The sequence below is a fragment of the Aethalodelphis obliquidens genome, unplaced genomic scaffold (genome assembly GCF_003676395.1).
Source record: "Aethalodelphis obliquidens isolate GAN/ISIS:26980383/991018 unplaced genomic scaffold, ASM367639v1 scaffold53, whole genome shotgun sequence".
NCBI classification, from domain to species: Eukaryota; Metazoa; Chordata; class Mammalia; order Artiodactyla; family Delphinidae; genus Aethalodelphis; species Aethalodelphis obliquidens.
In genome coordinates, this window is record NW_020837997.1 from 12,945,012 (window position 1) to 12,968,175 (window position 23,164).

General features: G+C 55.1%; 1 protein-coding gene across 8 annotated transcripts; it reads right to left on the minus strand.

The window, feature by feature from the left end:
• Positions 1 to 465: 465 nt before the first annotated feature.
• Positions 466 to 23,164, minus strand: MOB3A (MOB kinase activator 3A). 8 transcript variants are annotated; one of them, XM_027085652.1, is made up of 6 exons: positions 23,015 to 23,164; positions 22,361 to 22,420; positions 12,814 to 12,926; positions 11,966 to 12,489; positions 7,567 to 7,769; positions 466 to 568 (listed from the first exon to the last, which is right to left on the minus strand). In XM_027085652.1, the coding sequence occupies exons 4-6, from the start codon at positions 12,384 to 12,386 to the stop codon at positions 527 to 529; spliced, it is 666 nt and encodes a 221-aa protein (XP_026941453.1). In that variant the 5' UTR covers positions 12,387 to 12,489; positions 12,814 to 12,926; positions 22,361 to 22,420; positions 23,015 to 23,164; the 3' UTR covers positions 466 to 526. The 8 variants fall into 8 exon arrangements, with proteins under 8 accessions (XP_026941453.1, XP_026941452.1, XP_026941455.1 ...); XM_027085651.1 differs by lacking the exon at positions 12,814 to 12,926 and adding an exon at positions 18,216 to 18,331; XM_027085654.1 differs by lacking the exons at positions 12,814 to 12,926; positions 22,361 to 22,420 and adding an exon at positions 18,216 to 18,331.

Here is a 23,164-nt window from a genome sequence, read left to right on the forward strand (position 1 = left end):
GTATAATTTTTTTAAGGTTTTCCTTGAATTTCTATTTCATTTAATACATTTCAGTACATATAGTTTTCTGACTAATATATTTTCCCTATAGAGCTATTAATCAGGAAACTTGATCAAAATAAGTATACTCTTTCTCGTACTCATTAATACTGCAATCCCTGCTCTCTCATGGTTCTCTTTGCTTGGATATAACTCGGCCTGATCTACTCTGAACCGTGCTGTGCCTTTTTTTTTTTTGTTTTCTTTTTGCGGTACGCGGGCCTCTCACTGTTGTGGCCTCTCCCGTTGCGGAGCACAGGCTCCAGACGCACAGGCCCAGCGGCCATGGCTCACGGGCCCAGCTGCTCCGCAGCATGTGGGGCCTTCCCGGACCGGGGCACGAACCCGTGTCTCCTGCATCGGCAGGCGGACTCTCAACAAATGCGCCACCGGGGAAGCCCCGTGCTGTGCCTTTTATATAACAGCTTTATTGGGATAGAAGTCACATGTCCTGAGATTCTCCCATGGTAAGTGCCCAGCTCCTGGGTTAGCATATGCAGAGTTGTGCAACCATCACCACTGTATAGGTCTGTGTGAAAAGAAGAAAGTGTTAAGATCGTGGTACTCTTTTTAAAAAAAAATAAATTTACTTATTTATTTATTATTTTTTGGCTGCGTTGGGTCTTCGTTGCTGCACGTGGGCTTTCTCTAGTTGCGGTGAGCAGGGGCCACTCTTCGTTGCGGTGTGCGGGCTTCTCATTGCGGTGGCCTCTCCTGTTGCAGAGCACAGGCTCTAGGTGCGCAGGCTTCAGTAGCTGTGGCACGCGGGCTCAGTAGTTCTGGCTCACAGGCTCTAGAACACAGGCTCAGTAGTTGTTGCTCGCGGGCTTAGTTGCTCCGCCGCATGTGGGATCTAATTCCCTGACCAGGAATCAAACCCGGGACCCCTGCATTGGGAGCACAGAGTCTCAACCACTGTGCCACCAGGGAAGTCCCTATTTGTTTATTTTTACTATTATTATTTTCTTTGGCCACACCACGCGGCTTGCAGGATCTTTGTTCCCCGACCAGAGATTGAACCCGCGCCCCCTGCAGTGGAAGTGCGGAGTCTTAATCACTGGACCGCCAGGGAAGTCCCAAAAAAATATATTTTAGAAAATGAGAAACTCATATTGCCAGATATTAAAATGACTCTAACTTCATAAGGTACAGTAAAACTGGAGGTGGGATAGGCAAATTCCTGGAAAAGCCAGAAATGGACCCCTGTGTAAATAAGTAACATTTCTGAGGCGGGAGAGTCATATGGTGTTGGAACAGGGGATTCACTTATTATTTAAAAAATAAAAAATTTGGGCTTCCCTGGTGGTCTAATGGTTAGGAATCCGTGCTTCCATTGCAGGAGGCGCGGGTTCAATCCCTGGTTGGGGAACTAGGATCCTGCGTGCTGCGGGGTGTGGCCAATAAATAAATAAATAAATAAATAAATAAAAATGCATCGAACATTGGAGCACCTAAATATTAAATAAATAAATAAAATTTAAAAAAATAAAAATTTCTCTAGAGCCTTTCCTTTCACCACACATGGAAATTAAACTCTTTAGTTTACCCGTATTTAATATTAAAAAAAAAAGAAACATGGAGAACAAGAAGAAAACAGAGGTGAATATTCACATAAAGGCCTTCCCCAGCTCAAGTTTATAAGCTCATCACCAGGGGTAGAAACCATCAGGGAAAAGGTTGACCAAAAATATGAAAGTTCAAGAATAAAGGAAAAGTGGATATATGTGTATGTATAACTGATTCACTTTGCTGTACCGCAGAAAATAGCACAACATTGTAAATCGACTATACTCCAATCAAAATTAAAAAAAAAAAGAAGAAGGGAAAAGTATGTCAAAAGGATCATAAATAATGTTAAGGACAAACAAGAAACCAGGAGAAATTTGTGTAACATATATGACAAATTATATATAGGAAAGCTTTTATAAACAAGTAAAAAACATTAATAAGCCCATATGTAAAATGTTTTCAGAAACCAATAAAAGACCACTTCCCAATGGAAAAATGGACAAGGGATATGAATTGGCAATATCTCGGTCAACAATGAATTACTACTAGGGAGTTTGGGATTGACATGTACACACTGCTATATTTAAAATGGATAACCTATCAGGACATAGTGTGTAGCACAGGGAACTCTGCTCAATATTATGTAACAACCTAAATGGGAAAAGAATTTGAAAAAGAATAGATACATGTATATAGATAACTGAATCACTTTGCTGTACACTTGAAACTAACACAACATTGTTAATCAACCATGCTCCAATATAAAATAAAAAAATTAAACAAACAAAATAATGAATTACTACAACGAGGATATTCCACCTCAATCGATAAGTGACTCAAGGCCTAAGTCCCAGTGTTGGGAGGAGGATGCAGGAAATGGGAACCACCAGACACCTCGATGGGGGTGTAAATTGGTTTCTCCTATCTGCAGGGTACTGCACAACACATACAAAAATACCCTACAACGTAATTCCCTCTGACACCAACAGCAATATTGGCTATGTCAATAGTTAAGGATGTTTAAGGACTTCCCTGGTGGTCCAGGGGTTAAGGCTCTGTGCTACCATTGCAAGGGGCATGGGTTCGATCCCTGGTCAGGGAACTAAGATACCACATGCTGCTTGGGGTGGCCAAAAATTTGAAAAAAAAAATTGAAAAAAAAATTAAGGATGTTTATAAAGATTCAGCTAGAGGAATATTTATCATAGCTATAAAATAATGGCAACAACCCAGAGGGGCTTCATTTGGTTCTCAACAGAAGGACAAGTCTATCTGGGCTTTTTCAAATCCTCCATCTGTCCTCCATGACCCCACATGGCCTCTCCGTTTGGTGGTCCAGGTGAAGACCAATTATCAAATTCCAGATTTCACCATCGAGTTTTATGAACTGGAAAGGATTCAAATCATCTCTACCTGACCTTCGTTCTGACTCAGGAACTGCTTCTAGAAGCAGTGCCAACAAACGTGGCAGAAATGGGTGGCCGTGGAGACACCACCGACAAGGGCTTAGTGAGATGGAGGAGCTGAGACACTTTCCTTTTATTTTTTATTTTAATTTAAAAAATATATTTATTTATTTATTTGGCTGCGCTGGATCTTATTTGGGGCATGTGGGATCTAGTTCCCTGACCAGGGATCGAACCCGGGCCCCTTGCATTGGGAGCGTGGAGTTTTAGCCACTGGACAACCAGGGAAGTCCCCATGTTCCTTTTAGTTGATCTTGAATTAGAAGTGAAACAGCCACCTGTGGCTAGTGGCTGCCATACTGGACAGCATGGGACGCTAGGACAATGCCTGCCCCAGTTTGGAAGTTTTCAGTAACACGTGGCTCCTGATTTTCCAAAATGGCTCTACTAAGCAGTTCTCCTCTTCCTGGAAGAACATCCCTTCCAGGTACACCAGAGGTTGCCTGCTTTGTCACCTCCATTGGGATGATACGAATCCACAGCCACGTCTAAGTGGCAGCCTCTCCCATGCTGACCGGGAAGGAACCGGGCCAGCCGGTCTTGTACAAGCAACACAGCTGGTTTCTTCTACCACTGCCCCGGCGGACCAGACTTCCAGACACCAGTTCCTGCCCCCCACTACCTCTCCTGGTTGGACAAGTTTTGGGGTGAACTGTCCTGTTAAGACGAGTGATTCTCAGGCCCGTGGAGGGAGGAGTTGCTCAGAAGCTGGCCTGGTTAATTCTCGCATTCCAGGCAGCCCAAGTCAGCAGGTCCCAGGCATTCTGTGTGCGAAAATTTTCCTTCTAAAGGGTGTGTGAGTTTCCCATGGCAGCTCTAACAAGTCACCACAAACTCAGTGGCTTAAATAATACGAATGTATTCCCTTAAAGTACTGGAGGTAGCAAGTCCAAAACGGGTCTCACGGGGCTAAATCCAGGCGTGGGCAGGGCTGGTCCTTCCGGAGGCTCCAGGGCAGCATCGGTTCCCGCCTTTTCCAGCTTCCAGAGGCGCCGCATCCCTGGCTCGCGGCCCCACCTGCATCCTCAGAGCCCGCAGTGCAGCATCTCCCGTCTCTCTCTGCCTCTGACCCTCCCGCCTCCCTCTTATAAGGACCCTGAGATGACGCTGGGCCCTCAGGGAATCCAGGGTCACCCCCATCTCAGGGGCTTCAACTTAATCCCACCTGCAAAGTCCCCCCGGCCCCGTGAGGTGACACATCCACAGGTCCTGGGACCGGGATGTGGATGGCTTCGGGGTCTGTTGTTCCGAATCACAGCTCCCCCAAACTTTAAAATGGTCCCGGAAACCTCTGTGGCGCATTTGCAAAGTCAAGGGGTAAGGAAACAGCAGCTTCTTTAGAAGGTATTTACAAGTGATGGGGAGTCCCCGCAAGTCACTCTGTCTGTCCGATGGAGACGGCACGCCCTCTAGGGGCAGGAAGGTCTGGAGCACAGGCCCCAACCCGCCTGGCAAAAGACCATCCTGCCAGCCCCACAACCCCTAAGAGTAAGTAACCCGTTCCCATTCCTCACGTATAAGAGATTTTGGGGGTAAACTCATGTGTCAAGGTCACAGGATAGTTAGGACGGGGCTGAGACAGAAAACACCCCTCTGTTCCCACGTGGTTCAAAGTTTTCTGGAACCTTCTTTACACAGCAAAGAGGCAACAGTTAAAATCTCGTTTGCTGAGTGCTGAAAGCAGAAACGGGAGAGGGAGTGGGCGCCGTCTCAACCTGCTTTCCAGACTCTGGTCCTCATCAGCCCCGCCCTGTACCCTGTGAAATTCTAATCCCACTGATATTCTGTGCATCTGTTTAGCTACTTGGGACACTCTGCGGGGGCGGGGGGCACAAACTGTTGTGACATCTAAGATTTCTTTGCCACTTGGGGATGTGTCCCAATGCCAGGCCCTCCCACCAGGAAGACAGAAATGACAACCAGCAGGTGCAGGTAAGGAGACACGTGATTTATTCTGATGGTCCTGTGGGAACACCCATGGGCACGGGAGGGTGGGCAGGGGAGCCCCCCCCCTCCAGCCCCGCCACCTTTCCAACCTGGCTGGTGACCTGAGTGGCACAGTGGTTACGGCGTTTGGTCGTGGTTCGGTTCTGCATTTAAGAGGAGCTACACGCGACCGGGCGGTTTCCTGCAGTCTTTCCAGGACTCCGGGAGCAGGACCCCAGCAACTTCTGGAAGGACCGAGGCCCAGGTCGTGTTAATTGCACTTGTTGGGTGTTGGTGTCGGGTGGTGGCCCTGTCTCCGAGCGAGCGTCCCAGAAACCCAGAGGTACTCAGAGCTGGTGTGGTCCAGGTGGGCAGGACCGCCACGGCGAAAGGCCACGGAGGATGCTGTGCGCGGATGGGGCGTGAGCGGGCGGGGCCCCCAAGCTTCTGCGGGGAGACGGTGCTGGGATTTGGTCCTGGAGCCACGGAGGGCCACGCTGACAAAGGGTTTCGATATGAAGCTGGCAGGCGTGTGAAGCAAGGCTAAGTCTGGCTAAACATTCGGCAAAACTCAAAGGTCCCAAACCAGGGAGAGGCGTGCCCTGGCAGAATCGTACTGCTATTCACGACGGAAAGGGGACATTTTTCTAGAGGGGAGGGGGATCACTCCTTGTAGGTAAAAAACTTTTTTATTCCGGTAACAGCTCATAGTGGTCGTAAATGCAACTAGACGAATTCAATCTTTTATGCGACGTGAAGGGGCCCCAGGACACCTGGGATGTGGGCGTGGGCTCGGGAAGCTGGCACAGGAGCCTAAGGGTCCCGGAGAAACAGTGGGACGGAAGTGGCTTGGGGGGAGGACGCCGGGAGGATGCAAGCCGAGCGCTCGTACCACTCGGAACCAGGCCTGGGCCGCAGAGGGGGGCACTGCGGGGTCTCAGCCTCGCTCATGGGGGCCTGACCACCCACGGCCGAGCAGGCGGGCTGGTGCAGGAGACGGACCCGAGTGGGGCCAGCCTCTGGGCAGGTGCAAGCGGTCTGCAAATGAAGTGGGTTTTCCCGGTTGCTCACAACACGTGGAATCACAGAGTTCAAGTTCTATCTTATCTCCCCCATGCTGGCCGAGGAGACTGGGGCTCAGGGAGGCTCAGACCCATGGGTGCTGCCACCTTGGGATCGGAGAGAGGACGCAGCCCAGACAGCACAGAATTTGCTGGGCTAGAAAATACCGGTCCCTGTTCTGGAGACGTGGCCCTCAAGTAGGACTGTTCCCCAGGCGCGGACTCGGTGACTACGGGGCCAAGGGGCTCTCAGTGGCACATCCGTGCGGTCATTTCTTTCTGTTAAGAACAAGCAGGACATCAGCAAATCACACAGGAAATCGAGGGACGCAGTCTCATGGGAGCCCTCAGGCCTCACTTAAAGCAAATCTTACGAAATACAGAGCAGACGGCAGCGCGCCTCAGGCTGGGGCGCAGACTCTTTCTGTGAAGGGTCCCACAGTCCCTGTGTCCAGAAAGAGCTAACTCTAAGCATCAGTGTGGGACAAATGGCCATGCGATTAGGGCGCTGAGTTAACCAAACAAAAGTGAGCTGATCACAAAACTGCACACAATGACTTTCAGTATTTGGTGAGATTCACATAAAAGGAACTGTGGGAAAGAGGCATTCACCTCCACAAGGGTGCACAACCCCACCTCTAGTTCCAGAACGTTCCACTACCCCAGAGGAAAACCCCGACCCCACTAGGCATGCGCACTGTAACTTTAACTCCGGAAAAATGTTTACTGATAGGCAGAGCCTGCAAGGGAATATACAAAAATGAGAAAGTTCTATGAAGTTGTTTTCAGAGAGTTTTAAAAGTTGTAAAAGAATAGAGGCTGGGGCTTCCCTGGTGGCGCAGTGGTTAAGAACCCACCTGACAATGCAGGGGACACGGGTTTGAGCCCTGGGCTGGGAAGATCCCACATGCCGCGGAGTAACTAAGCCCGTGCGCCACAACTACTGAGCCCACATGTTGTAACTACTGAAGCCCGCGCGCCCAGAGCCCATGCTCCGCAACAAGAGAAGCCACCACAATGAGAAGCCTGTGCACCGCAACGAAGAGTAGCCCCCGCTCGCTGCAACTAGAGAAAGCCCACACGCGGCAACGAAGACCCAACACAGCCAAAAATAAACAAATAAATAAAATAAATTTTTTAAAAAAAGAAATAAATAAAGTGGGTTAGTGGTTGCAGGGGCTGGGGAGGAGGATGGGGGTGACTGCTGATGGGGGCGGGGCTTCCTTTGGGGTGATGGAAGGAAGGTTCTGGAACTGGATAGAGGTGATGGTTGCCCAACCCCGTGAATGTGCTGAACACCACTGAATTGTTGGCTTCACGATAGCTAATTTTACGTTATGCAAATTTTACCTCAATTAAAACCAAAAAAATCCTTGTTCTCCGCCGGCAGGGGACGGGGGTGGGTGGAGGAGGTGTAGGTGGGGACAGTCACCAGAGGCCCATCTGTTTCTCCCACAGGGAAGCGGGGGCAGCTGCAGGCAGTGACCCGCCCGCCCGCGCCCCGATGGGCATGCAGCCCCAGGACAGGGGGCACTCGCCTCCCCACGATGCCCCGACCCGCTCACCAGCGGCTCCAGCTCCTTGGTGTCGATGAGGCCAAACTCCGTGACGAAGTAGTAGAAGTGCTTATAGCAGGTGTTGACGTGCGCCTCCGAGCCCAGCTGCGCGATGCGGTCGAAGTGGTGGATGTAGACGTGCACGAACACGCGGAAGAGCCGCGACAGGATCTTCTTCACCACCTGCAGGAAGTTCTTGGGGAACGGCGTGCCTGCAGAGGCGGCAGGGGCAGCTCAGCTAGGATGCGCCCCCAGCTGCAGGCGCGAACCCCTCTCTGCGGGACCCCGGGCCTGGGAAGCCCATTTCTTGGCTCCCTAACAGTGCCTGGGGGCGGGGTGGGGTGGGGCGGGGTGCCGGCAGATAGAGTGCCAGGACTGCAGCCCCCGCGGCCCAGCACCTGCTGGACGTGTCCCGCCCCGCCCCACCCCGGTCTGGCCAGATGTGGACACGCCATCCCACTTCCGGTGGCTCACAGGTTTCTGTGTGTGTCTGTCTCCAGTTACGTTTATTTTTTGGAATAGAACTGGAGAACCCATAAAAACCTATGTTTTGGCCTTTGACATTTTTCACTTAATACACTTCTCTCTCTCCAGTGTATGTTTCATGACATCACTTAAATTTGAATGTACATATCCTAACTTAATTGCATGCATACACTATATTGCACTTTCTTGTCCAATTACTGAATTTAATACGTTTTATTTCTATTTTTAAGTGTATTTATTTTGGCCACTCTGGGTCTTTGCTGTGGCATGCTGGCTGTAGAGTGCCTGGGCTCAGTAGTCGCAGCGCGTGGGCTTAGCTGCGGCACGTGGGATCTTAGTTCCCTGGCCAGGGATCGAACCCGGGCCCCCTGCACTGGGAGCGTGGTGTCTCAGCCACTCTGCCACCAGGAGGCCCCTCTGTTTTCTAAATTGCGGTGACACACACGTACTGTGGGACTGGCGGACTCAGCCCTCCTCCGGTGTTAGTCTGTGCCCCCCACGTGCTCGCCCGCTCCCACCTCGTGTCCTCTTCGTCCCACAGGGCAGATGCCACGCACTCGCTCCACCTGACCGGCACTACCAGGGGGCTCCCCAGGACCAGGGTGGACTGGCCCCATTTCTTCAAGAGAGGGGCTCCAGAGCTGGCAGCCCAGGGGGAGGAGCACAAAGGTGCCACGAAGCGCGAGGAAAGCCATGGCGCACAAGGCACACGCTTCCGGAAGATGGAGCGGTCAGCTGTTGGACGGTGCTGTGCTTCACAGCCCTGTGGTCGGCGAGCAAAGGCCCCAAAGACATACAGGCAAGTGCCGGAGATCCGTGCGCAGGGCGGCGTCACGGGATGGCGTCTGCAGTGAGATGGGGAACAGCCTGGCCCAAGTGGGAGGTGGAAGACGAGCCCACACGGCGGCTCACACCAGGGAAAGGTCCCAGGACTGTGGAGGCACGAGGCAAACGGGAAAGACGCTCCCACGAACGTGCGCCTTTCCAGCTCCCGTCCTGCTCCCTCCTGCGTGTCCTGGTGGGTGTGACAGCTGATGGGACTGGTATTCCATCGGCCGGAAGCGCCTGTGAACGTCTGTTACAGGTGGACAGGGCCCAGCGGCTCCAGGGATCTACCTCTGCGGAAGGTTCGTTCAGCATCAATGAGGCCTCTGGGTTTTCTCCCTCCATCCAACCGGAGAAAAAAGGCTAAAACAAAAGGCATGCTCCACTCTCGAGAGACGACCACGTTCACGGGGCATCTCAGGAGCACACGCCGTCTTGAAGGCCTGTGAAAGCCACTTGGTGGGACAGTGGTCTCCAGGGCATGGGGATCCCCATAAGGGAAGTCCCCCTAACAGTGTCAGGAAGTCAGAGGGAGCGCAGAGCCCATGGCAGGCAGAGGAAGGTGAGCACAGGGTGTGGCTGGCACCAGCCACACGGGGTCCTGGGCCCAACGAGGCTAAGGCCCTGCCCTGCCCCCTCTCCTGGGAGAGGGATGCCAGGAGTCACCGAGGTCACCCTGGGCCATCCTGGGTGGAGGGGGAGCGGCAGCCCCGTAGGAGAAAGGCCTAGAAACAGAAGATGCTGGGACTGCATTGCCCACACCTGCCACGATGCCCTCACACGGGGGTCACAAATCCGGCCCACCTCCCACTCCTGTAAATAAAGTTTTATTGGAACGCAGGCCCACTCCTTATGCACCCTTGTCTATTTATATACCGTCCATGACAGCTTTCAGACTACACAGCAGATCCACGTAGCTGAGACAGACCATCTAGAGGCAAAAACCGGAAAGATTTACTGTCTGACCCTTTACGGGAAAAGTCTGTGAAAGAACGTTTCTTTTACGGGAAAGAACCTGGGTCTAAGCTCAAGAGTGTGGGCAGGTGGCTTTGGGGCCTAAGTGGATGCTCAGGTGTGACTGGAACCAGCACGGAAGGTAGGATGAACTTTGGACCCGCCCTTTCTTTGCCCGCCCACAAATTTCACCCTGAGGAGCGAGGCAGGCTCTGCGCAGCACCACAGACCAGCAAAAAGAAGCATTCCAGTCTGTGTGCCTGGCTGGGGGTCGAACCTAGGTGAGGGGCGAAGCTGGCCCCAGGGTCCGTGGACAGGGCTGGAAGGTGTGGCCTGGCTGGGCCAGGTGGCCCGAGGAAGGCGTCAGCAGCCACAGAACCCACTGTGGCCGTGCGGCAGAGGTCTCTGACCCCTGCTGGGCAGCTGAGTGATATCTGACAAGGTCATTTCTCTCACCCTTCTCGTGCTTTCCTCTTTGGTAGGATTACTAGAATTTGCTTCCGTGGGCGAGGCACTGACTAGAGGCCCTCAGGGTCTGAGTTCTAGGATGTGGACCGCTCAGGATCTGAGGAGGCTTCAGGGGGTCCTAGCAAGGCAGGGACTCAGGATGACACAGAGCATGTGTAGACGTGGACCCGGCAACCTGATGCGGGGCTGCCCAGGAATCTCTATTCTGGGCAAGTGATGATTCCGGGATGGCCTTTTCCCAGATGAGTCCCTGAAAACCCCACCAGGGTCAGCCTGGTTCAGTGTACCGACGGCGGGCGAGAAACTTAACTAGGCACTGGGCACGCCAGCGGCCAAGAGCTGGGCCCGAGGCCTGCGCACTGGCCAGTGGTTTGCCAGGAAGCCGTGTCGCACTGGTGAATGTGAGAACGACATCTACCATCGCCCGGGGCTGACAGGACAAGTCGCCCAGGGCTGCTCAGTGGCTCAGAACAACTCATACGGGTTCTCCCACAGCTCCTGAGGCCAGAGTCCACATGGTGCCCTGGGCCGACGTGCAGGTGTGGGCGGGGATGGGTCCTCCGGGGGCTCCAGGGAGAACCCGTTCCTGCCTTATCTGGGCTCACAATCCCTTCCTCCTCCTGTTGCTTCACTGCCTTCTGCTCTCCTGGGTGTCTAGTCTCCCTCCATCTCCCTCTTGTTAGGACCCTTGTGATGACATTTAGGGCTCACCCAGATAATCCAGAATAATCTCTCCATCTCAAGATCCTCAACTTGAAGCAAAATGTAGCCCCTCCACACACGGGAGCATCACTCAGCCGTGCAAAGGCGGGAAGCCCCAACACTCGCTACCACGTGGACGGACCCTGAGAACACGATGCTCAGTGAGAGAAGCCAGACACAGAACACAAAGTGGGGTGGTCCCACTGATGGGAAACGTCCAAAACAGGCAAATCCAGAGACAGAGTGGATTCCTGGTTGTCAGGGGCTGGGGAGGGGGTGGGGAGTGACTGCTGACGGGGACGGGCTTCTTTTAGAGTGATGGGTTTATTTATTTTTTTTTATTACTGTTATTTTTAAAATTTTTGGCCACACTATGCAACATGTGGGAGCTTACTTCCCCGACCAGGGATCGAACCCGCACCCCCTGCATTACAGGTGGAGTCTTAACCACTGGACCACCAGGGAAGTCCCAGGGTGATGGGTTTAGATAGAGCTGATAGCTTCACGAAGCTGTAACTGTCCTAAAATGACACCAAACTGTGCACTTTAAGTGGGTGGGTTTTACAGGGTGTGGATTCCATCCTGATAAAACTGTTATGTAAAGAACATGAGGACTTCCCTGGTGGCGCAGCGGTTAAGAATCCGCCTGCCAATGCAGGGGACAAGGGTTCGAGCCCTGGTCCAGGAAGATCCCACATGCTGCGAAGCAGCTAAGCCCATGCGCCACAACTACTGAGCCTGCACTCTAGAGCCCGCAAGCCACAACTACTAAGCCCACATGCCTAGAGCCCGTGCTCCAGAAGAGAAGCCACCGCAATGAGAAACCCGCGCACCACAACGAAGAGTAGCCCCAGCTCGCCACAACTAGAGGGAGCCTGCGCGCAGCAACGAAGACCCAATGCAACCAAAAATAAATAAAGAAAAATAAAATTAAAAAAAAAAAAAAAAAGAACATGAAAGTGCAGAGACTCACCGACGTTGGTGGGGAAGACGTCCTCATTGTTGATCTGCACCTCGATCCAGTCCATGAGCAGGTCCATGTACCGGGGGGCCGACAGTGCCGTGGGCCGCCGGAACCTGTGCTCGTCCTGCCAGCGGTACTCATACTTGGGGCCGCCTGACATGACGGGGCAGGAGCGCTCGGTGCAGCCGTCACTGATGGTGCCGTAGATGAGGTTGACGCGGTTGAAGAAGTCGACCACGTGCACGGCCACCCAGTCGTTGAGCTCCTCGCCGGCGGGCAGCTGCACGGCCAGCTTCAGGTCTAGCCCCGCATTCAGCGATGCCTGCGCCTTCTTGTGCAGCTCGAAACGCTGGGTGCCCGGCTCGAACTTGCGCTTGGGCCGGAAGGTCTTGTCCTTGTTGAAGACCTGCTTCAGGAAGGGGTTGGACATCTCCGCTGCGCGCTCAGGACGCCCCCCGCGAGGCCTCCACGGGGAGGGCCGGGCGGGACGCTCACGATGCGAAGGTCACCGGGCCCCCGGGTCTCCCCCAGACCTGGAACACACAAAGAGGAAGCACTGTCACCCTTCTCAGAACCCTGTTCTGTAAGCACCGGCGGGCAGACTGGGGACACTCCCGGGACTTCTGGTTTTGAGTTTCACCAAAAGGGCGCACAGCACTGCCCCAGGCACATCCCCCTGCCTCAGAGCAGAAGACACTGAGTCGGGCCCTGCATCATCCTCTCCACGCCTGGACGCTTTCAGTAAAGCGGAGAGAGCTGCTAGCTCCCACACGCTGGCTGAGGGCGGCCCCCACAGGCGAGGTGGTCTCTTCATCTCCACGAAGAGACATCCACAGCCCTGGGACTGGCGAATGGACCTTATCTGGAAGAAGAGACTTTGCAGTCTTCGCAGATGTGACTGGGTTAAGGATCTTGGGATGCCCTCTTCCCGGATTATCCCCGTGGGCCCTAAGTCCAATGATGAGTGTCCCTATAAGAGAAGACAGACACCCAGGGAAAGACCATGTGATAACGGATGCAGAGATGGAGTGATGTGTCTACAGGCTAGGGGACACCAAGGACTGCCAGCACCATTAGAGTCGGGAGAGAGGCCTGGGACATATGCCCCCTCAGAGCCCCAGGGCGAACCGGCCCTGCCCACACAGATCTGGGGCTTCTGGCCTCCGGGACTGGGAGGGGGTACAATCCTGCTGCCTCTCTGATCTTCCCTGTGTCTCGTGTCCCAATCTCGTCACTGGATTAGGGGCCGCCGTGACCCATCGTGACCTCATCTCTCCATTGTGACATCTGCACAGACTCCATTTCCAAGGGGGGGATATGAATTTGGGGGGACACTATCCACCCCAGTGCACTAAGTAAGATGCCTCTATGAGCTGTCTGGACTCGTGACTGACGCCGCCCGTTTTGGGGGATGAGGCCCCGATATAGGGGCTGCAGCTGCCATGGCCCTGCCGTGATGCCCGGTCCCCCCCGGCTCCTCCCGAGTCTTTGCTCTGCACCGTCTCCTCTGTTACAAACCCCACCTCGGAGGGCAGGAAAGGATGAAATCGAGCACAAGGAGCTCAGGTCGGGCTCACGCTCGGGACTGGTCACGGCGCCATCCCCGTCCCCATTGCTGCTACGATGACAGCGCTGGCCCGCCGCCCCTGGCTCTCCATCTCCGGCCCAGGAGATGCGCTTTCCCGGGAGTGTGGACCTGGCCGGCACGGGGGTGTCCTGGGCGCTCACCCAGGAGCAGCCACAGAAAGGGAAGTCGGCCTAGAGGGGAAGCGGAAGCAGAGCCTCTGCACCGCCCAGGCCGGGCTGCACCGCACGCACCCATGCACCCCCGTATGACGAATGACCACTTATCTGGAACGTTTTAATAAATCCCTCGGCAGTTGGTTTCTGGGCCCTGGGACCAGCAGCCTTGTCAGGTGGCCCGCCCTCCAGACTAGCACACTGTGTGGCAAACTGCCAGAAACTGAGGGGCTTTCAACAGCCCTCCTTCATTATCAGAATGTTCTGGACGTCCCACATCTGAGCCGGGCCTCATGTGTCCTTGAGTAGGGACCTGTCACCCCCCAGGCCCAGGGCGGCCCTGCAGAGAGGACGTCAATGCCACCAGGACGGCCTCAGTGACAGAGAAGCCGTTCCAGGTGGGCAGGCCCGAGGCCGGCAGGTCTGGTCACCCCGACCTTGGAGGACCTGTGTCCGCGGGTCCAGGCGGAGCAACCGGGATGGGGAGGATCTCAGCAGACAGTAAGAGCTGAGGCACGACCCACCACGTCCTGTAGGCCAGCGTCTCCTGCAGGCTCAGCCCTTCCACAGCTCAGAGGTCTGGAAACCCCCGCAGGCCCAGGGCTCCTGGCCTGGCCTTCAGCAGCTGCCTCGAGAATGTGAGCCTCTGGGTTAATTCCGGAGGCTGGAGAGATGATGTCTAGGGCTCAAACCAGCCTTCTAGCCAGGGCGGTCCTGCCCCCAGGGCAGCAGAGCCAGGAGGATGGAGACTTTAAGTTATGAGAATTTACAAAGAAAAACATTGCTCTGGCCTAAAGGGAGATGGTGCTCGAGCTGAGCCTGGAGAGCAGATCCTTCTGGAGCCCAGGCGTGGGGAGGGTGGGGCCCGATGGAAGGGGGCGGAGGAGACCCCAGCGTCTCTCCCCTCAGGGCGGGAGTGACCCTGACCCTACCTCCTCCTGTGTCCTCAGTGTGTCCACAGGGCCTGCTCACAGAGGGCTCAAAAAGAATCCAATGTGAAAGCATGGAGGAGGCCTCCCTGCCCTGGTTAGGGGAGAGGGCGTGGTCAACAGGATAAGGGCCCCAGAGACACCCCCGTCCTGGTCCTGGGCCCCGAGGACATGTCACCTCAAACGGCAGAGGGAACTTTGCAGACAGAATTAAGTTGAGGCCCCTGAGACAGGGATGACCCTGGATTCCCTGGGGGGTCCAGTGTCATGACTGGGTCCTTATAAGAGGGAGGCAGGGGGTGGGGGGGGCATGTCAGAGGCAGAGAGACACGGGAGATGCTGTGCTGCTGGCTGTGAGGATGCAGGAGGGGCCGCAAGCCAGGGGTGCGGCGCCTCTAGAAGCTGGAAAAGGCGGGAACCGATGCTGCCCTGGAGCCTCCGGAAGGACCAGCCCTGCCCACACCTGGATTTAGCCCCGTGAGGCCCGAGTCAGACTCCTGACCTCCAGAACCGTGAGATAATAAACCTGTGTAGTTTTGGGCTACAAAGTCTGTGGTGACTTATTACAGCAGTCTTAGGAAACTCAGACAGAGGCTACGCAGATAATCCTAATGAGCGCTGGGCAAAATAACTTGTAGTTGATGTAACTGGATCTGGTTACATGTGGGCCTGGGATCTTCTGTTCTCCCCGCTGGCAGGCAAAGCCCGCTCACGCTTCTGGGCCCCGCTGGACACTACGGGTGTGGGAAGGTCAACTCAAGGCAGCATGAACTGTGCAAAACACAGGAGCTGAGCATCCGGGGATGGAGCCAGATGGACGGGAGGAGCTCCAGTGAAGAGCGGAGGGACCCACCTCCCCCCATAAGGACGGCCGTAATCAAAAAGGACAATCAATAGGGCTGTTGAGGACGTGGACCAGTCGGAACCCTCCTGCACTGCTGGTGGGAACGTAAAATGGGGCCACCGCTGTTGAAAACAGCCTGGCAGTTACCAAAACACGGTTAAACCTCACCCAGCGATTCTCTCCTAGGTGCCCAGCCAAGAGAAGTGACAACACATGTCCACACAAAAACCTGTGCATGTGCCCAGCAGCATGATTCACAACAGCCAAAAGGCAGACACCCAAATGCCCAGCAACGGGTGCACTGATCCACACACGGGAACATCACTCAGCCCTGAAAAGGGGTGAAGCTCTGACACTTGCTACCACGTGGATGGACCCTGAGGACACGATGCTCAGTGAGAGAAGCCAAACACAGAAGGACCCACTGTGTGTGATTCCATTGACGGGAAACGTCCAGAACGGGCCAATCCACAGACACAGAGAGTGGGTTCCTGGTTGTCAGGGGCTGGGGAGGGGATGGGGAGTGACTGCTGTTGACGATGGGGCTTCTTCTGAGGTGATGGAATGTTCTGGAACTAGACACAGATGGTGGCTGCAAACGTTGTGAATGTACTGAAAACGCTGGAATGTACACGGGAAACAGGCGGAAAGTCCGGCATGTGAATGACAGTCAGTGAAGCTGCCATTTTGAAAGCAGGGCGCGGGGGACAAGCAGAGCAAGTGCGGGCTGAGCCGCTACCCCAGGCACCATAAAGAACTGAAGCAGTTTCCCTCTCAGCTCAAATCGAGGTCAGCACTACCTGTAAAATCTGTTTACCGTGAAAGGTAACAACACAAGCACGGAAAACTGCATGGGATAAAAGGTGCAGTCACTGATGCGCCACAGAGTGAACACTCGCTGTGTAAGGGCCCCCCGGCAACGCAGCTGGAGGCCACCTGTGCTCTGGAGCAAGAAGGCCCCGTGCCTCGTCCACAGACCAGCAGTGCCTTCGCTTCCTTCCCCAAAGCCATCATCACTTCCTGCCACCTTGGTTAACACCCAGTGAGGCATTCACAGTAACCCTCAGAACAAAACAGAACCCCCACTTTACATGGGAAGACTGAGGCCCAGACCTAGCACTGCTGACATTAGGGCCGTCCCAGGTGCTGTGGGGGGCGGAGCAGCATCCCTGCCCCCATCCCCTCGATGCCAGGAGCTCCCCCCAGTCCCGAAGACCACAGATGTCCCCAGACATGGCCCAGTGTCCCCTGGGGGCAGGACCACCCTAGGTGAGAACCACCAGGTTAGAAGATGGTGACTCAGTACCACTAGTTAATGATTAGTAAATCAGTGCTAAGCCACGCAGCTGGCAGCAGGAGGAGTCGACTCCACACCCTGAACCGTGGCTCCTTCTGCCTGCCACCGCCTCCACAGCCCCACCCCTCTGCTATTCGAGCTTCTGTCCGTCTCATCCCAAACCCAGGGCCAAGTGCCGTCTGGGCCGGGGCTGCTCCCGCACCAGGTGCCTCCACAATGCCTGCAGGCCGGCTGGGTACTTCCGGCTCCGACCCTCCCTGGTTTTGGGGGTGCAGGCAGGGATGCTGCAGGAAGGTGGTGCCTCCGAGAAGGGAATGCAGCTGAGTACAGGGTGCAGCCACAAACGCCCCACCTGCCCGCTTCTCTCCCGACATGGAGGACCTCAGACCCCGCAGGAGGCACTGATTAAAAGAGGCCACCTGCCCCGACCCTCTGTTGCAGAGACTGGCCGTGTCCCCTGCGCCGGGCAGCCAGGACCCCTCTACGCGAGGGCATGGGCGCTGGATGTGTCGCGTAGGGACCCTGCGGCCCCACCTGTGACTGCAAACTTCCCAGGGCACCGTGAACCTGCCCAGGTGATTAATCTGCAAACCAGCCACTCTCAGGCCACTCGGCTGCAGGTCAAGGGACGGTGACCCTGTGTGGACCCACTAGCGACTCAAGCCGTCCTGCCCCGTTCCCACCACCTGCCAGCGGCACAGACTGATTTCAGCCTCCAAACACCCTTCAGCCCAGGCTGAGCACAGCCCCACTTTGGTCACGAGGAGATGAGGCGGGGTGCTCCCCGCTGTCCAGCCGGCGGGTGGCAGGGCTGGGAGAGCTGGGCCAGACCAGCCACCGAGCCCTGGCAGCAGCTTCCGTGCACCCACCCGCCCAGGTTCCTTATCCACCCTGCAGCCAGCCTTCTAACCCTCACAGAAACCACAGCGTCAAGAAGAATGCAGCCCGCTAGTGTCCCGCTGCTGCCTTCTATTGATCCTGGGGCCTCTCTGCGGACAGGTTTGGGAGTCTAACTCCCCACGATGTTACCTGGAGACGCATGACATGTCAGACAGGTGTGGCTGTGGGGTGGAGAGGAGGGTCTCAGGGAGGGGGCTGGGGCAACCCTGCGGCTCTATCCACAGCCCATCATGCCGTGGGCTGACCCATGCCAGGACAGTTCTGGAAGACAGGGCGGGGCAGCGGAAGGGGATTGTAAGGTTCCTGCCTGCCCTTCTGTCTCCTCAGAAAGTGGGAGGGTTTTTTTTCTAACTGGAAGCAACGATTTTCTGAACAACTCCCTGGATGGGCAAAGGTCCCATCAAAAGCAAAGAGCTTTCTATCAGAAACACATGCTCCCGCGGCCGCGGGGTGGCCGGCCACCGGAAAGTGCCTTTTCCTTGAGAAGCGCTGCCACAGGCCAGGGCGCCCGGGAGTTGCTGCCCACCACCGCCCCGCCGTTCCAGGTACCATCTCTGGAGCTGCTTTGTCTTGGTCCTTCTCAGAACACCTCCAAGGACGGCGGGGCCGGGGGGAGCCAGGACAGGCTTCTCGGAATTCAGCACTAAGGGCTCCCCTGGTTCTTCCTGCAGATGAGATGCGTGTGGCACTCAAACTCTGTGACAAAAGTAAAGGTGACAAAGCTCCCCTCCCCGGCACACACGCACCCCCGTTTTCTTCTAAGAACAAAATGAAACAGTTCTTGTAAGCAACTGCCGCACCTTGGCCCGGCAGCCACTTCCTTCCGGTGCTTCCACATCCTGGCCGGCCACCACCGCCATGGAGACAGGCCCCAAGCTCAGAAGTCCCTCATGTTTTCGGTTGACATGTAAGCCCTGGCCCCTGGCCTGGAAGGCTAAGTGTCTGGCTGGAAGATGCTCACGGCCCAGGATCTGTCCTGTTAAAGATGGCTGCGCTCCAGAGCTGTCTTCCATCAACTAAATGTTTATATTTAAATACTGCGACTGCAGCCTGGGTGGGGAGGCTGCCCGCCATCCTGCAGGACACACATGAAAGCCAGGTGCTTTAGGCATGTTCTGTATATTCCAGCCCTCCTGATAATCTTTTTTTTTTTTTTTTACACAAAAGCCAATTGAGGGCTTCCCTGGTGGCGCAGTGGTTGAGAGTCCGCCTGCCGATGCAGGGGACACGGGTTCGTGCCCCGGTCCGGGAAGATCCCACATGCCGTGGAGTGGCTGGGCCCGTGAGCCACGGCCGCTGAGCCTGCGCGTCCGGAGCCTGTGCTCCGCAGTGGGAGAGGCCACAACGGTGAGAGGCCCGCGTACCGCAAAAAAAAAAAAAAAAAAAAAAAATGCCAATTGAGATATAATTCACACAGCTATAAACTCCACCCTTTAAAAGTATACAATTCAACGGCTTTTAGAAACATCATGAAGTATGCAACCATCACCACTATCTAATTCCAGAACATTCTCATCACCCCACAACGAAACCCCGTGCCCATCAGCAGTCGCTTCCTATCCCCCTTTATGAGCTAAATCACATTCCCCGGCCCCAGAAGACATACTGAAGTCTTAACCCCCCAAACCTGTGAAGGGACCCTGTTTGGAAGTGGGGTCATTGCATACATAATTAACTTAAGATGAGGTCACACTGGAGGACGGTGGGCCCTAGGCCAATGACTGTTGTCCTTATAAAAAGAGGGAGATCTGGACACAGACACCGGGAGACAGCCATGTGATGGAAGCAGAGATCGGGTGATGTGTCTACAAGCCCTACAAGCCAAGGAATGACCAGGACGGCCGGCCGCACCAGAAGCCGGGAGAGAGGCACGAAGGTCCCTCCCTGGGGCCTCTGAGAGCCCTGAGCCCACAGCAGATAAGAGCTGGTCTGGGATCTAAACCCGGCTGTCCCCACGTCCACGGCCTTCACTCCACCCAGACGGAGAGGGGCTGCCGGGTGCACACAGCCCAGCGCCACGATTCTCCTCCGAACCTCCTTCCTCAGTCTCAGTTCCCCATGGGGGCAAACGCGATTTTCTGTTCAACAGAACGGTGTCACGGGGGGGTGGGGGTGGGGACAGAAAGGAGAAACGCGGGGGGAGGTCATGGGTGGTGTGTCTGTGTAGGAGCCACACCTCTTCCTTCTGAGGACCCGGTCTGAGGCTGCAAGAGCCATCACCGCGTGTTTAACTGACCTGAGTCCTGAGTGTCAGAAAGGGTAACGGACAAGAAACCGCGGCCCGATCTCCCGTCCACCGCGAGCTCCCCTTCGCTGGCTGCCCAAACTTCCTCTCAACATCAGGGTCCTCGGGATCTGGACTTGCCTGTGTGCTGACCCAGTCTGTGGGGAGGGTGTCCACCAAGGACCGCACTCTCTCCAGGCGCCAGCAAGAGCTCCTGCCACGCTCCACTGCAGCCGTGGGTCTCGAATGAGGCGACCCGGCCCCCAGGGGCCACGGGGGACATCTGTGGTTGTCACGACTGGGGATGCTCCTGGCACCGAGTGGATGGAGGTCAGGGAGGCTGCTCCACACCCCACGGCGCCCGGCACGGCCCCCCCAGAGAGTGACCCGGCCCCGGATGTCTTATTTGGGACTCAGGAGCTGCAGGAATGACCATCTCCTTCCCAGAACTCAGTTTCTGAAGTCGGATTCGCCTCTTTTGCTGCAGCAATCTGAACCTCGCAATTCCAGGAAGTCAAGAGCGGGGCTCACCAGCTGGGGCATGTCCAAAAGTTCCCAGAGTAAAAACCCGAGTTCCAAGCCGGCTGCCTGGGGAATTTCTGTTCAACCTCCATTTCGAGAAGCCCTGGAGATGTGAGAGCAGCTCCCGGAATGATGGTTAATGGCTGACTTTTCCATGAACTCTGGCTGGCTTGGGAGTGTCATCACACATGAAACAGACTAGCTTAACCTTCTTAGGAATACGGATCATCTAGAGTCCTGGAACTGAAAACAGCACTTCCAAGAACCCCCTCAGGGACTAAAATAACCACTTATGCTTTTGCTGAGAGACAGAGGTGATCTTAGAACTCAGCTTGTCACAGCTATTTGGGGCACCTGGTGTGCGAACGCCACGGTCCAGATTTTCAAGATGATAGAGTTACTCTTCTCCTTTAGGGAGGTCCAAATAAAAAGCAAATTATCAAGCCACGAAAAGAAACGAGGAACTGTAAACACCCACCACCAAGTGAACAAAGCCCGTCTGAGAAGACGACACTGCGATTCCAACTCTGTGACGCTGTGGAAAGGGCAGAGCAGAAAAGGACCAGTGGTTGTGGAAGGCAGTGGGGGTGGGGGCTAAGGGACAAATGAATGGGGGGCACACGGGGTTTTTAGGGAAGCAAAACTACTCCATGTGATAAGATGTTGGGTACATGTCAGTACACATTGTCCAAACCCAGAGAGCATACAACACCAAGAGTGAACTCAGGGGGCTTCCCTGGTGGTGCAGTGGTTAAGAATCCACCTGCCAATGAGGGGCACACAGGTTCGAGCCCTGGTCTGGGAAGATCCCACATGCCGCGGAGCAACTAAGCCTGTGTGCCACAACTACCGAGCCTGCACTCTAGAGCTTGTGAGCCACAACTACTGAGCCCGTGCACCACAACTACCGAAGCCTGCGCGCCTAGAGCCCGTGCTCCACAACGAGAAGCCACCGCAATGAGAAGCCCGCGCACCACAACAAAGAGTAGCCCCCGCTCGCCACAACTAGACAAAGCCCGTGTGTGGCAACGAAGACCCAATACAGACAAAAATTAAAAAAAAAAAAAAAGAATAAATGCCATGGAACACATTGAAATATAATGTACACCACGTATGTAATTTTTAACCTCTGGTAGCCACACTGAAAAATAAAAAATGAAAAAAATGACTTAAACATTGATAATATATACTATTTAACCCAAGAGCACCAAAACATCACTTCAACACCTAACAAACATAGAAAATATTAAGGAAATAATTTGCACACACTCCCCGCCCCACCCCCGCCTTAACACACAGAGTCTGCGGAAACTGGTGCATATCTTACACGAATGGCGCATCCCACTTTGGACCAGCCTCGTTTCAGGTGCTCACTAGCCTGGCTGCTGCACTGGACAGCCCAGCTCCGGGGCGGTTTAAAAGGGGAAAACTCACCTGTCAGAGGACAGGAGCAATGGGATGGGTGCTGTCTGAGGTGGGCACTGGATTCGGACCCCAGGGAGGGGAGAGGCTCTGGATCAGAGAAGGTTGAGGTTTGAGGTGAACAAACAAAGGGCGCCTCCGGAAGGGAGGGGAGAAACAGGGCGCCCCAGGGTGCAGGCAAGGGCGGGGCAGCCAGGACTTCCACTTGCTCCACTCCATAATCAGTACAACAGACACTGACAGGCTACCATGAACTTGGGGTGGGGGGAGGTGGGTGGACGGGTGCTCAGGGCTTTGGGAGGCTGCAGCGTCCTGTCCTGACACTGGCCAGGGCCAGGATTCTTGGCATCACTCCACGCTGAGTCTGTAAAATGGGCTAATAAAAGCCCCTGAACTTTATGTTGCGGGGAGGGAAGAACAAAGAAGCCGCCGGCGGGGGCCACGTGTAACAGAAGCAAGTCCAAAATCACGAAAGTGCGGACAGGCAGTGGGGGTGAAATATGAAAAGTGCTCGCGCATCACATACCAAAATTTATCCAAGTGTGTGCTGTGAATGTATGCAGTTCACTGCATGTCAGTTGAGCCTCTATAAAAGGTAAAAAAAAAAAAAAAAAAATGCAAGGAGCAGAAGGCACATATGAATAAAGACTGGAAGACTCTTACCCCAAAATAAGCAGTGAGTGGCTCTCTGGGGGGGAGCATCACTCGCAATTTATTTTCTGCTTTGTGACTCTCCGTCACAAAGAGAATCACCCCGATCACACACCCCCTTCCCTCCTCAGTGACATTTTGTAAAATACATGGGCCTTTAAAGCAAACGCAAGCCCTACAGCCAGTGCACAGACGGAGCGGTGGAGTCAGCCAGTGGGCAGTGCTGACACGCAAACACCTCCCACTGCTCAGGGGTTCTGGGGACCAAGAAGCCTGCTTTCAGAGGGCGGGGTCCCAGTGTGCTGGGAGCCGTAAAATCCTGTGGACTTTCCATCCACACCAGGAGATGGGGTCCTGGTTACTGACACGGCCAGGGGGTGACCCCAAAGTGACACATGTAACCCCTAATTCCACCAAGGGCCGCCACCGTTCACCCCTCTGAGGGGCCCGGTCTCCCCGCCGCCCGCGGTCTCCTCTCCTGAGGGGCTCGGTCTCCCTAACGCCCGCGGTCGCCTCTCTGAGTACCCACCTGCCGCCTGCCGCCAGAAGAGTCGGGCCAAGCTCGCCGCTGAACCGCGTCCCCGGGCCGTTAGCCAGCGTAGCCTCGCCGCCAGGCCGGAGAAGCTCCGCGCACGACCACCCCGCCCCCCGGCCGGATATACTTCCGCTCCGGGCCGAG

Bases quoted from the DNA above. Each gene is read 5' to 3' on its own strand.
- MOB3A (XM_027085649.1), bottom strand. From the start codon at position 12,386: ATGTCCAACCCCTTCCTGAAGCAGGTCTTCAACAAGGACAAGACCTTC. The intron at 7,770-11,965 runs GTGAGTCTCTGC...CCGCCTCTGCAG, and splicing joins CGTCTTCCCCACCAACGTCG to GCACGCCGTTCCCCAAGAAC. The intron at 569-7,566 runs GTGAGCGGGTCG...CTTTTCACACAG, and splicing joins CCAAGGAGCTGGAGCCGCTG to ACCTATACAGTGGTGATGGT.